General features: G+C 31.3%; 2 protein-coding genes across 2 annotated transcripts; one reads left to right on the forward strand and one right to left on the reverse strand.

The window, feature by feature from the left end:
- Positions 1-6063: 6063 nt before the first annotated feature.
- LOC112799868 (heavy metal-associated isoprenylated plant protein 31) lies at positions 6064-7727 on the reverse strand. Its single transcript, XM_025841862.3, has 3 exons — positions 7574-7727; positions 7399-7480; positions 6064-6445 (listed from the first exon to the last, which is right to left on the reverse strand). Exons 1-3 carry the CDS (start codon positions 7577-7579, stop codon positions 6111-6113), a joined length of 423 nt encoding a protein of 140 aa, XP_025697647.1. The 5' UTR covers positions 7580-7727; the 3' UTR covers positions 6064-6110.
- A 3260-nt stretch (positions 7728-10987) lies between these two features.
- On the forward strand, positions 10988-12945 carry LOC112802855 (large ribosomal subunit protein uL6c). The gene is made up of 3 exons (XM_025846232.3): positions 10988-11127; positions 11860-12168; positions 12495-12945. The coding sequence occupies exons 1-3, from the start codon at positions 11093-11095 to the stop codon at positions 12829-12831; spliced, it is 681 nt and encodes a 226-aa protein (XP_025702017.1). The 5' UTR covers positions 10988-11092; the 3' UTR covers positions 12832-12945.
- The last annotated feature ends 1485 nt before the right edge of the window (positions 12946-14430 follow it).

Below are 14430 nucleotides of genomic sequence, written 5' to 3' on the forward strand. Positions count from 1 at the left end.
AATTTCTTCTTGCATTGCTGTCATCCACATAGAAGCATCTGGATTGCGCATAGCCTCCATAAAAGTTGTTGGTTCTCCATCTTCTGTCAAAAGACAATATGCATCATGGTTTGTCAAAACATAATTTGAGTGCCATGATGGTGTTCTTCTTTGTCGAGTGGATCGACGAACTTCTATGTCATTGGCCTCTGCTTCTTGTTCTTCGTGCTGTGGTTCTACTTCAGAAAGATCACCTTCTCTGCATTTTTCATCTATTTGAACAGTGGTTATATCTTTAACAGTGCTGTCATTTTCTTGTTCCTTTTGCAATTCATCTTCTGCAAATATCACATCTCTACTGACAACTACCTTGCGGGCAGTGGGATCCCACAGGCGATACCCCTTAACTCCGTCAGTATAACCCAAGAATATACATTTTCTAGACTTTGGGTCCAGCTTTGTTCTTTCCTGGGAATTGTACATTACGTACACAGGACAACCAAATATATGTAAAGAAGAATAATTAGGTGGCTTACCTTGCCACATCTCCATTGGTGTCTTTAACCCAATTGTAGTTGATGGTGACCGATTTATCACATAACAGGCAGTTTTAACAGCTTCTGCCCAAAAAGACTTAGCTAAACCTGTAGTTTGCAACATAGCTCGTGCTCTTTCTAGGAGAGTCCGATTCATTCGCTCTGCTACACCATTTTGCTGAGGCGTATATGCAACTGTGAATTGCCGTTGAATACCTGCTTGCTTGCAAAATGTTAGAAAATCGCCATCGACATATTCTCCTCCATTATCTGTCCTTAAACACTTGATCTTCTTTCCAGATTCAAGTTCTAACTTTGCTTTAAACTCTTTGAACATCGCAAACACGTCTGACTTCTTCTTGATCGGGAACACCCATAGCCTCCTAGAGTAATCATCAATAAATGATACAAGATATTTTGCTCCTCCTAGGGACATCTCCGGCGATTCCCACACATCAGAATGAATCAACTCCAATATGTGCTTGCTCCGAGCAGTTGATCTACCAAACGTCAATCTATGTTGTTTGCTTGTAACGCAGTGCTTACAAAATGGTAAGTTTACCGATTTGAGCCCGGGAATGAGATTACGTTCTACAAGAATCTTCAAACCTCGTTCTGACATGTGGCCTAGTTTGCAATGCCATATCATCGTCATTTCTTCTTGGCTTGTTGAAGCAACTGATGCCTCTGCTTCTTGCAAAGTATCTCCCACAAGCATATATAGATTTGCTGCAATCTTTTCTGCTTTTATTACCACAAGAGCTCCTTTAACAACTTTCAAGATCCCACCTTCAATATGGGTCTTGTAGCCAAGTTCATCCAGTTGCCCAATCGACAACAAGTTCTTCTTCAAGCCCTTCACATGTCTTACCCCTTGAAGTGAACGAATAGAACCATCAAACATTTTTATTTTGACAGTACCTATTCCAACAATTTCTAAGGCATGATCGTTTCCCATAAACACAGATCCTTCTAAGACAGGTTCATATGTACAAAACCAATCACGATGAGGAGTCATGTGCCATGTTGCTCCTGAATCAACAATCCAAACATCAGTGAGCTGTTTGCTGCCTTTAGAACCAATTGTTGCTTCGCCATACAGGATTTCTCCATCATCAGAGGTACTCGCAACACATCCTTGAGAACTTGATCCTTCTGTAACCTTCTCTATACTCTTCTTATTCCAACAATCTTTCTTGAAGTGCCCTCTCTTACCACAATTGTAGCATTTGATCTGCTTCTTACTTTGTAACTTTGGTCTACTTTGACTCCCACTGGAACCACGCTCCATTGATCTTCCTCTTGTCATCAACAAAGCCTCTGCTTGTTTTGAGCTCTCTAATCTATCTTCCTTATTCTTGCGCCTAGATTCTTCTTCAAGAACCGCAGCAGCCATGTCATCAAAAGAAAGATAATCAGTCAAAACATTATTAGTTAAGTTAATGATTAGCTGATCATATGAATCTGGTAGACTTTGAAGTAAGAGCTTTGCACGTTCATTTTCCGCTATGGTATATTCCAACGATGAGAGTTGGGAAAATAGCATATTTAGATTGTTGATGTGATCCGTTGCCGATGTGGACTCACTCATTCGAAGAGTATAAAGTCTTCTCTTCAAGAATATCTTGTTGTGAAGTGACTTGACTTCATATAATTTTGTGAGAGCATCCCAAATTTCCTTTGCTGTCTTTTTCTCTGCTACACTTGATAAAACTGAATCAGCTAGTGCCAAGTGTAAGTTTGCAACAGCATTGTTGTCCATCTCCTTCCATTTTTCATCTGTAATTCCAGTGGGTCTACCTTCAATTGCTGTCACGCAATTGTCTTTTCTCATAATGGCTTTTATCTTCAATTTCCATATGGAAAAATTACTCCCACTGAATTTCGGAATTTCATACTTTGCTGCCATTTTTTTTTTGGACGGTAACTCACAGCGGAAAAAAAAATCTTAATCAGCAACCTTTGGCTCTGATACCACTGTTAGGTACCAGACAAATGACACAGCAAAATATAGAGATGAAAAATTAGAAATTTGTATAAAATATGGAAATAATTGAATAATTTTCTTTGAGAATTACAACTTCTCTCTATCACAAGGAGACTACAATAACACTCTCTCTTGACAAAAGGAGAACACACTTCTCTCTATCAAATATAGGAGAAAACTACTCAAAGAAATCTTATGTTATTCTATCTGGATGACTTGATTGAAATGAATTAAAGAAAAACTCAATTTATAGGTGAGTCTCTTCAATATGAACCATCCGTCAATTAGAGGTATATAATTCTTCTCTTTTTCAACCACTAAAATTCTAAGGTTATAAATTAAGATTGTTTATTACTCTCATTTTATTTAATTATTATTTATTTATATATTTTCTAAAATTAGCTTTACTAATTTTCACATCTTGGTTAATAGAAAAAACTTCTTTCCACTAAAGAAACAAAGGACATTTGAGGTCAAAATCGAAAGGCTAATAGCTCAAAATAAGTCAAAAAGTTGTATCAACATTACATGGTCAAAAACAGATACGATACAAAGAATGTGAGACTTGAAGAATAAAAAAAACGTAGGAGTACTATATGAAAATTCTTCAGGATTAAGATAAAATCATGGCCTGAAAAAAAAAAAAAAAGGAACCAAGATAGTAATCAAGATCTTTTAAGAGCAGGTTTATCTTTAAAATCTATAAATAAAAAAAATTTAGAAGAAAAAAAAAGCTTCAATCAACAATACTAAATCATCACTTAAATTTATAAACACTTCTCAATTTTAAAATTTCAATGACGTAATAGAAAAATATGAAATACAAGTGCATGTAAGTGTTAAAAGTTAACTACTTTATTTTAATTTGTCGTTTATATTTGATTCATTTTTCTTTCATTTTTTACATTTTGTTGCTATTCTATTTCCTTTCCAATTCAATTTTATATTTATTGATTTAAAGCTTTTTTTTACTCATTTATTTATTTATTTTACTTTATTTATCATAAATTTGTCACTAATAATTTTAACGTAAGTCACTTCGACAAATAATTTCTGAATCAAGTTCACTCTTTTTCAAAAGAGTCGTATCTGGTTATCTGCTCCTCAAATTAAGATCTTGATACAAAGTCAATTCGATATTCTGTCAAACAGTACCAAAAAATCGAGTAAAACAATATCTAAATATTTATTATAAAATATTACATCTTTATTGTTTCCATTCTCTTAGCACAAACTTTTTTATATTATATCATTCTATATAATTTAAATATACACACATTTTTTTATGACTTTCTCTTATCTTTCTAATATGAAAAAGGAATTTGAGATAATATCTTTTTGTAAGTTCACTAGATCGAGCATATCTATATATAATCAATGAATATTCATATATAAATTTGTTGTGGAATTATACAACTTATGAGTTATATGTCTGTTGAACTTTTATTTACTTGTTCAATTACAACTTTTACATGAAGAAACGAAAATATATATTTAATTAAATGATAGTAATATAATAAAAATAAGAAAAGTGGTTCATATATATTGTTTGTGTAGAGAAAAGTGGTTGAATAAATTAATGGTTCATTCAAATTCAATGGTTCGAAGTTGAAATTACAGTGTATTGGTGGGTCAAGTTATTTAGGGCAACAATTGGAAGGTACCATTATTTAATTTTTCTGCTGCTCCTTTTCTAAATCAATATTCTCTTTACTCAAAAAGTCGAAATGGAATTATTTATGTAAAAGACACTTCTACTACCCTACATCTATAGTACAACAGTAACTACCAATCCAATTGGTGGTAATAATAAATTTCATAATGAAATCCAAGAAAAATGTTTTGAGAAATTCTTGGAGACCAATCATTTTCAGTATTTTTTTGTTATTATTTAATTAGTATAAATACTAAATTATTTTTAACAAATAAATTTTATTAATTTATGTGTGTAAACTCAAAAAAATATAAGTATAAATTATATTAATTTATATATCCAAATTCTAGTAAATATAGATACAAATTATATGTATATAAAATATAATAGTATATTTTATTGACCAAACCATTAAATCATAATAACATATAATAAGAATTATTTACTTTAAATTCTACTGAAATCGAACATCAATAATTATGTAATCAGAGGCGGAGCTAGATAAAATATTAGAGGAATCGAAAATATTTACACAATAAAATAAGATTAAAATAAAATTTAAGAGAGGCTAAACTGAAATTTACATATAATTTACATGTAAAAAATTAAAATTAGGGGCGACGATTGCCCCCTTTCTTTATAGGTAGTTCCGCCCCTTTATGTAATTGAAGAATTTTTATTTATGTATTTCAAAAATATATTATATTGATTTTTAAGTATATAAAAATTAGTTTGTCAAAGAGTTTAGTGGTTTAACAAATTTATTGAGAAAAATGAAATGATATTTTCTGTATGAGCATGATGGATATCTGACTATAATGGTGGTCAACAAGGGTGATATAAGAATAAGATCAAATCTACAGTTGCATAGAAGAAAGCAGGGCCCATATGTGATGTTCTTTCTTATTTTGCTTCAAATTCATGTGGCTTTCCCCACATGTGATGTTCAACTTTGAATAGCAGTCATCACTAAAACAAAGTAGGTGGAATTTGTCTCAGCAAGAAATAGGAAACAAAAGTTATGTTGGACATTTCTAAATTCTCATAAATCATCTTGTAACTTTAACATTTCCTATGTTTCCAAATGTGAAAAAAAAAAACAGTTAAAAAATGTACATGCCCCCAGTAACTGAGTCAGATACCAAGATTTTTTATTATCAATTTGCCAATGCCATGGTCAATAATGGAATTTCAATTGACATAATGATGTGTCACTTTGTGTCAATTTTGCTTTGTGTCAGTGGCAGTATGACAGGGATTCAAGAAAAATAATGTAATCTATGAAATATTGAAATATATGATGTATCAGTAATCAGTATTGAACATAAGTACATAACTAGGTGGGAAAATTTGAATTTACTAAATGAGGTATCAATTGTTTATTAACCCTTATATACCATTTTTGTAAGCAATTATCCTTTAATATAAACCTATAATTTGACATATCTAATGTAGTACTTTGCACATCTTAATTATCATTTTTATATAAAGATATTTTTCTTGGAGTTAACAAGAAAAATAGAGATAAGAAAATAAAGGATATGTATTAAAGTTGTTGTTTACATGATAAAGAGTCATGTTATTTATAAGGATATTTCAAATTAATTTCATAAATATTTAGCTACCAACTATTAACTCTCAACTACTTATTATTACTCTAACACAACTACTTATTATTGTTCTAATACGAGTAGTCGTCATTTAAAATATAAAAACTCAATTAATTATGTTAATCATCTAAGATGTGTTTGATATATTATGACACATCATTGCGTTTGTAAAAAAAATATTAAAAAGATACTTTAAAAAAAATTATAAATTCGAATTGTGGAAAAACATGAAGCAAATAATAATTAAAAAAAATGAACAAATAATAATTAAAAACAGACAAAAAAAAAAAACCTTGATGATTGTGGAAAAACATGACTCATATGATATGATATATGAACATGTCTTACATAATGGAGCATGCATGAGGGTTATCATCACTGAAGAGTGAAGCAAAGGCCTCATCAGAGGCCACAGCAACAGAATAAAGAGAAGGTGTATGGAAGAAAGTGTGAACTCCATTTGTAGCTTCACTCTTGTATGCATCATTGTAGTAATGGTTAACAATGTAAGTAGGGTACTTATAGAATGATGCAAAATGAGAATGCCCTGCTAGGAATGGCCATGGTTCTGCTACCTTCCCTGCACGTTTTATTGCCTTCAAAACCTTCTTCTCTTCTAATCCATACCCTTTAACTGTTATCTTTTGTGCCTCCATTTCCACTTCTACCTCATCTACTCCTATTATGTGCAAATGTACCACATTTCAAAATTCAGCATTCTAAAAACAAATGTAATAAACCATTACATCACTTTTTATTTTCTATATGGAGGCAAAAATGATGTTTCACAGAGTGATAAAATTTTTTGGTGTTTTTTAAAAGTGTGGAAAATACACAAATCAGATGGTCCGATTTCTATATTTCAAATTTTTTTTATTTTTTTTAACAGAAATCCCTCCGATTTCTATTCTCTCACAAATCTTTTGGTCCGATTTCACAAATCCCTCGATCCGATCTCTGTATCCTCACAAATTGGACGATCCAATTTCTGTAATTCTTACAAATCGGACGGTCTAATTTTTGTTTATTTAATTAAACGGTTTCACATTTGAGAATAACACCCTATCAACCCACATTTTGAAAAAACACCGTTACTATTCCAATATCAAAAACAAAATTTAGATGAATTTCACTGGTGAAATATGCAGTTATAAACAGATAAATCTTTAGATCAAAAAATATTTATATAGAAATATGTTTGTTGGTAGATCACTTTCTTCAATATTCAGGTGTTTTATATTCAGGTGTTTTACACCATCAGACTCATTTTTTAGTATATACACTAATAACATTACCATATTTAAATTTTTCAGCATATTACAACCAACATAAAATGAATTTGTTAAAAAGTTTATTAAATCTTTATGGCATGGACAAAAAAGAATGGGGAAATTGTATGTGTCAGATGATAATAGTTCAATGCATATGCAGAAGCCTAAAATCTTGGCTTTCTAATACTTGCTTGTACTTGTTCACTTGCCAACTTGTAACACAAACATTCCACATGGGATTTTTTTTAGAATAACTTAACATAAAAACTGTTCCTCTGGCACATATGTATATATGTCTACATATATATAAAAATAAAAGATATAAACAAAAAAGGTAGGTTGGGAAAAAAATATAATGTACCTTTGAGCTTGTAGAGAGCTCTCTTCAATTTTGAAGCACATCCCTCACAATCAAGATTTGGAACTCTCACCTCTACCATATTCTGCAGATCCATGCAACAATCTCAGTCACAAATGCTAACCATTCTGTGTTTATATGTGTCACAAAAGAGAAACAATAGAGAATAGTTACTTACAGACATTGTTAGTTTTTTTAAGTCTTAGACAAAAAATATGAACAAGCAATTCAAGTCCCTTTGTTTTTTGAAGTTTGGACTTTGAAGTAGCACTAAATTCAAACCCAGTTTGTGAGAGAGAATGATGAAGTGAATGGAATATAGCATCAAAGTTGATGTATGAAGGGTCTCTTTTAAACAGTTATAGGCTGAAAAAAAATAATTAAAAAGAAAAGTGTTATTAAGGTCTTGGAATTAAAAAAAAAAAAAGATAGCATGCAGAAGTAACAATAATAAAATAGTTAATAATAATATTTGAGGCGTGGGAAGTGGATCCCAATTTTGAGGCACAGTCCCTCACTTTGTGTCTGCTTCTCTCTTCATTGAAAATGGACCACCATGTATTTTGCTTTTCAGCTTTCTCTCTTTTGTTTGTGACACAACACAAAATGATAACTACCTGCATATGTTGTTGTGTAGGACATTCTCTAAGGATGCTGCATGGGGTGGGTGTCTCCACTTAATTTATAGATATCATCTTCAATTTAAAATCTGCAATCATGTACTTCCAAGCATTCTATGTAGAGTTTCTTATGCAGACCAATCATACAAAATTAGAAAATTTTAACTAGAATTTTTGTCCAAAATACAGTGGTGGTTAAACCATATATTTCATCTATTTTAAAATAAAAATTTAATTTTGATGCACTGACGGTGTAAAAGGTTGTTCTTTTAGATGATCATTCACACGGTCAATGTAAAAAGTAGTTATTTTTACTGATGTGTCATTGCGTAATTAAATGCACATGTAAAATTATTTAACACTAATAGTACATTAAAATTAAATTTTATATAAATAATTGTAGCTTTAACTTTTTTATGCATTTAAAAGTCAATGCTACTAAATGTTAAATAGATTTAGATACATTAGTGTTTTAACATGTCAAAAAAGTTAAAATGATAATTATTTTGAAACGAAAAGAGGAGATAGTTAATATAAATGATTATATTATTGTCAGGTTATTTTGACAATAAAATTCTTGTTAAAATTTTAGTTCTTTTAATGTGTCAAAGGGTATACTTATATTTGAAAAACAAAAAGAAAAACATGATCTTTCTTGAATTAGAAAAAGGTATTATGATTATGTTTAAGAGCGGATGTTTGTGCCTATGACATACATTGCATAATTTCTGCTGCTATCAACATCACTGCACAATTTTAAGGATAGTCATCAGCATAATTTTATATTGGCAAATGCACCAAAAATTCAAAATCCTTTTCATTATTGCCCCTTAAAGTTTGGTTTATGCTTGTTGCTGCAGTCCTTATCAAAAAGTTAATCCAAAAGAAGCCTGATCTTTTAACTACATAAATTTAATATGGACCTAGCTAAGACTAAATAACTAATCTAGATATATATTCTTTTTTAATAAAGCTTTGACCAACTATGATATGTTCTTTAGAAACAAAAGAATTAAAGCAGATAATATCTCTCTCAACAAAGCATCTTTCCAGAAAGAAAAGGCAATTCTTGCAAACTAAATAAATTAAAACTTTTAACAAAAATATGTGACACAATAATGAAGAAGGATTGTGTATAGAAAATGGTGAACAACTCACAAACTACCTATATATATATATATTCTTCATAATATCCTCATTCATCAGTGTGCAGCAGCAACAATATATTCTGGCATGCATGTGATGAAAAAGAGCAAAGTACACACATCATCATCATCATCACTTTGACACCAATTTATCAGCAGATGGAGAGAAGTCAAAGAAAGAAAATCAGAAAAAAAAATGTGAAGATAGAAGGACTTGACATGCTTTATAGCATAAAGGTTGCTGTTTCCAGAGCCATATATATATAGGAAAATTAAATTTTCAAGTGTACCGTCGTATCGGTGTTTCAGTAATTTTTAATCGTTGATCTTAATTATAATAAATATATATAATATATATAATTAAAATTAACGGTTAAAAATCACTGATACACCGATATGACGGTACACTTGAAAATCTTCCATATATATAATACACACTTTGATACTCTTGAAACATGGACCTCATATAGCATTGAAAATCTAATCATCTACCATTAGGAAAAGTTATCATAACTTACCCAATTTTATATAACCCTTTATATCATAGATTTTATCATGAGAAACCTATAAGGCTATGGCATCTATCTAAGTGCATCTATATTAATAGGATCTCTCTAGTTAGTTAACACATTATAGACTTTGTTAATTAGATTAAAGAATATGAACATGCATGTACTAATATATTAATTTAGTATATTTATATAAGTTCATATATACAAGAATGATGTGGACAATGCAAGTCTAATAGAACATTGGTATTTAACTGAATTATTATCAATGAATCACTAGAGTGTTCTAACTGAAATAATTTCTATAATTGGTTGATTTAACTGAGGAAATAATCTCTAATAAAATAGAATAATCTCAGAAAGTTAGCAAATATAATAACTACAACAACAAAGGAAAGTGACTTGGTAGAAAAAGCAGAACAGGTTGACAAGACTCCATATGCAAAAGAAAGAGTGTTTGCCATTTGAGCTACAAAAACTTGCCTCAACTTATGAGTGGTCAATGTGGTGGAAGAGCTTCTTCAAACTTTATTTATTTAATGGTAAACCACTAGTTTAGCTTTTTTATTTAAATAAATATAAAAGATATTAATTTTTCAAAATACACATAAATTTAAAGTAATACCAAAATTTACTAAATCTATTTCGTATGTCGATATGTAAAATGCATTTCAATTTTTATTTTTTGAATGTTAAAATTCATTTCATAAGCGATTCATATAAAATAAATCCAACATATTTTGATACATATTTTGACACAATTTTAAATTCATATTTTTTTTAAAAATATTTTTTAATATTTATTTAAATAAAAAAATCCCACTAATTTTCTATTTTTATTTTATCATGTTTTGTCTATGTAATTATTATTTTTTTAAGACTGCTTGATGTATCCACATCCTTTGGTTTGGTGATGCCATGTTTCCTTTCTCTTTTTACGGATCTCTGACACTAAGTTAGTTTACTAAGATATTCCATATTTTTTAATTTTTATCCTAAAATATCTCGCTAGGAAAATATTTTCCATGCTCTCTTAACTAAAATAGATAAAGCTTACACACATGATTCATTGCCAAACTTTTCCTAGACTCAAGTCTCAAATTCAATGGTTGTAAACGAAGAAGAAAAAAATAATAATAACAACACTAAATTAATTAGAAACCAATAGCAATAAGTTTAAAAAAAATATATAATTCAATTTTAAAAAATTAAAAAAAATGAGGATTATTTTGGGCCTAGGACCAAAAAATTTATCGAAGTTGGGCTTCTTTTTGTGGCCTGTTTAATGGAACCCATTTCAATTCTGGTTCGGAAGGTGTAATTACTAAATTACCCATCCGTCATAGCAAATAACAGTCGCTAGCTATTTGGATAAGGCTTTTCACTTGGTGGAAGAAGAAGCACAAGCTTCTGAGTCCTAACAATGGCGTCCTCGGTTACCTCTTCTCTTCAAATCAGGTAAAAAAAATTTACCTTTATCTCTTACTATTACTATTTCTTGTTTCCTCTTTGCGAATTCAGTTCCTCTTCAAGCAAATAATAATTTGCTGTGCTGCAATTTCGCATTTCTACTGTTGTTCAATGATGCTGATTATATGGTTTGAAATGTTGAATTACAATGAATTCAAAACTCATCCATTCTGGAAATTCAGCTTCTCTTATCATAGGAGCACACAGTCTCAAACTTTGACTCTGCCCAATTTTTCTGAACTCTCTCTCATTGCTTCAACATGTAGATATAGTTTTGCTTTTACTTCTTGTACAAGCTTGGGTCGACGAATTATGTTCATACTTGGGGAAATTAGTGGGTTTTGAGTTAACTGAGTCTGGTTATCAAGATGACCATAATTGTAGACAATACTGTGATAATTCATGTTTTTGGATGTCAATGAAAGAAAGATGCATTCTTGGTATTCGATGAAATGCTTGTGAGGAGAAGGGTAGCATTTGAGGAATGTTGGTACATATCTGAATATGTTTTTTATATTGTTAGAGCTACATGTGAAAGCTTGAAGAGGAGTTCAACATGAAATCCTCCAAAAAGTTTTACATAGTTAATAGATTCTTCCTGTTATTGTTATTATTACTATTGTTATTATGTGAAGCTTGTGTTGTCTTCTAGTAGGACATTGCACTTTACTTCTGTTTGAAATTGCAAAACCTCACTGGTCATGTGCTATCCTATTTCAGCAATTTGAAGACTACCGTTTTTGGTGAGCAAAATAAGCTCAGAGTTTCAACTCTTACTGCGAGAAATGTTGGCTTCCGTAAAATGACTACAGAGTGTAAGGAGTCACGAATTGGGAAGCAACCAATTGAAGTGCCATCCAATGTTACAATCAAATTAGAAGGGCAGGATATACGGGTAAAAGGTCCCCTGGGAGAACTTGGATTAACTTATCCTCGTGAAGTGATCGTTGAGACGCAGGAATCAGGCGCTCTAAGGGTTAGGAAGGCAGTCGAAAGTAGAAGGGCCAATCAAATGCATGGACTTTTTAGGTATTCATTTTACTGATCCCTCTTGTATTTGGGACTTAGGAACAACTCTTGCTACAAGATTTAATCTATTAGTAGTAAACAAATGTTTTGTTTTCTATGCTTGCGCCTTATGGTGGTAAATTTATAAAATTTTTTACTCATATGTAGATGTTAAATTCTTATGAACTATGACAAGAAAACATTGGTAGGGTATGCTTTGTAATTAAGTGTTGACTAGACGACTTAGTAATTAGGGTATGCTTTGTAATTAAGTGTTGACTAGACGACCTAGTAATTAGGATATGCTTTTCTTAGGAGAATTTAACTAAATGAATGAATGTGATCAGGACGCTAACAGACAACCTGGTTGTTGGAGTTTCTAAAGGTTTCGAAAAGAAACTTCAACTGGTCGGTGTTGGGTATCGTGCCACGGTAGAAGGAAAAGAGATAGTGCTGAATCTTGGATTCTCTCATCCTGTTAAGATGACAATTCCTGATGGCCTGAAAGTGAAGGTAGAAGACAACACCAGAATCACAATCAGCGGATATGACAAATCTGATATTGGCCAGTTTGCTGCTTCAATTCGTAGATGGAGACCCCCGGAACCATACAAAGGTAAGGGTATCAAATATGCTGATGAAATTATAAGGAGAAAAGAAGGAAAAGCTGGAAAGAAGAAGTAACTTTGGCTTCACTTTTTCATTTTTTCATTTATCTCCCGTTGATTTTCTTGTTTGTTAGTAATGGAAAATACTAAAGTTCCGAGCCAAGAAATTCATATCGATTATCATAAGCTAGAATCACATCTCTCCCTTTGGTCTTTTAATCATAGCCAACATTATTATAACGTCAATGTCAATAGTGTGGTTAGGAAAAAGAAAACTACGATACAGGTTCTTCTGGTGAAAGGTAATGGGTTTGAGTAGTGTTGTTTAAAAAAAAAAAAAAAGAGATTAAATTTTGGATTGCCAAGCCGAATTGCCTTTTAGTTGGGTATCTTAAAGGTTTATTTTAATGGGATGAATTGCTTCAAATTGTTGTTAAGGTATACCTTTGAGCTCATAAGAAATTTATAGAAGTATTTATAAATCATCTACACTACCAGAAAACTTGTAAATTGAATTCAAATTATGACAATATGAGTAAAAGATCAATCATTGTGAATAACTTAGGCTAGAAGGTTTGCCTTTTATCAATTCTTTTGGAAAAGTGATCTAAAAGGACATGAGCATAGGTTTACATCTTGCCCGTTCGTATGTATTTTGTTCTTAAAAAATGTTATATGGACAGTAAAAGCCAACTACCAAATATTTCATTATGCATTGGTGTATATTTATATGGCCAGGTCTATGGTGGCACAAGAAGTGGTGGCCAATTGTTGACTCACCAATAGATGTGTGATACTTGGCCAAAAGATTATGAAAGGAACCTTGCTTAATTAATTAGTAGTGAGAATGATAAAGATGCCGTAACTCATCAAATGTTAGGGCAAAATAGAAATTTGAGCACCAAAAATTGAACCTTATGACGTGGGCTGTATACTAGGCCAACAAAAACATAGAAAACAGGAGATTTAGTGAGCAGGGTGAAAATTAAAGAGAGGTTGAGTAAATCAAGTTGGATTAGTCTAGTGGTTAGCTCACTAGTCCGCTTAAGTAAGTGTTGGGAGTTCGAATCTCGCCTTGTGCATGCAGCAATCCATTGGCCAGCGACAAACCCTTAAATGGAGCTTAGTACTGCAATGGATTAGTTCTTGACCTATTGGAATGGGAGATACCGTGGGAAAAAAAAAGAGAGAGGTTGAGTAGAGTAAACGTTTTTCATCAGAGTGACAATATATGTCTTCTATGTAAAAAGAAGATAGAATTTATTTATTATTTATTTCTTTTGTGAGTTTATATAGCCGGTGTGGTACGTGTTTTAATGGAGTTTGGACTATCTTGGGAATCATCAAAGAATTTATTGAGAGTTGGACTAATATATCTAATAGAAAAGATGAGCAGGAAAATGTGGGATTGGATTTTTTTGCAGTGATTTATAATATTTGGTTAGAACGCAATGACAGATTTGTCAACAATAAAAAAATAGGTGTTGAGATTATATAAAGGAGGTCTGCTACACATACAAGTCTTTTTGACTTACAAGTCTTACAAGTTGGTACAAGCCCAACAAAAAAACACACATTACACTATTCTACTACTTCCTGTTTTCAAAGAGCGTTACTCACTATGCATTATAAACGACTATTCTTCTTCTTCCTCCATGAAAACGAGTTTCTTGCC

This window comes from Arachis hypogaea, chromosome 5, assembly GCF_003086295.3.
Source record: "Arachis hypogaea cultivar Tifrunner chromosome 5, arahy.Tifrunner.gnm2.J5K5, whole genome shotgun sequence".
NCBI lineage: Eukaryota > Viridiplantae > Streptophyta > Magnoliopsida > Fabales > Fabaceae > Arachis > Arachis hypogaea.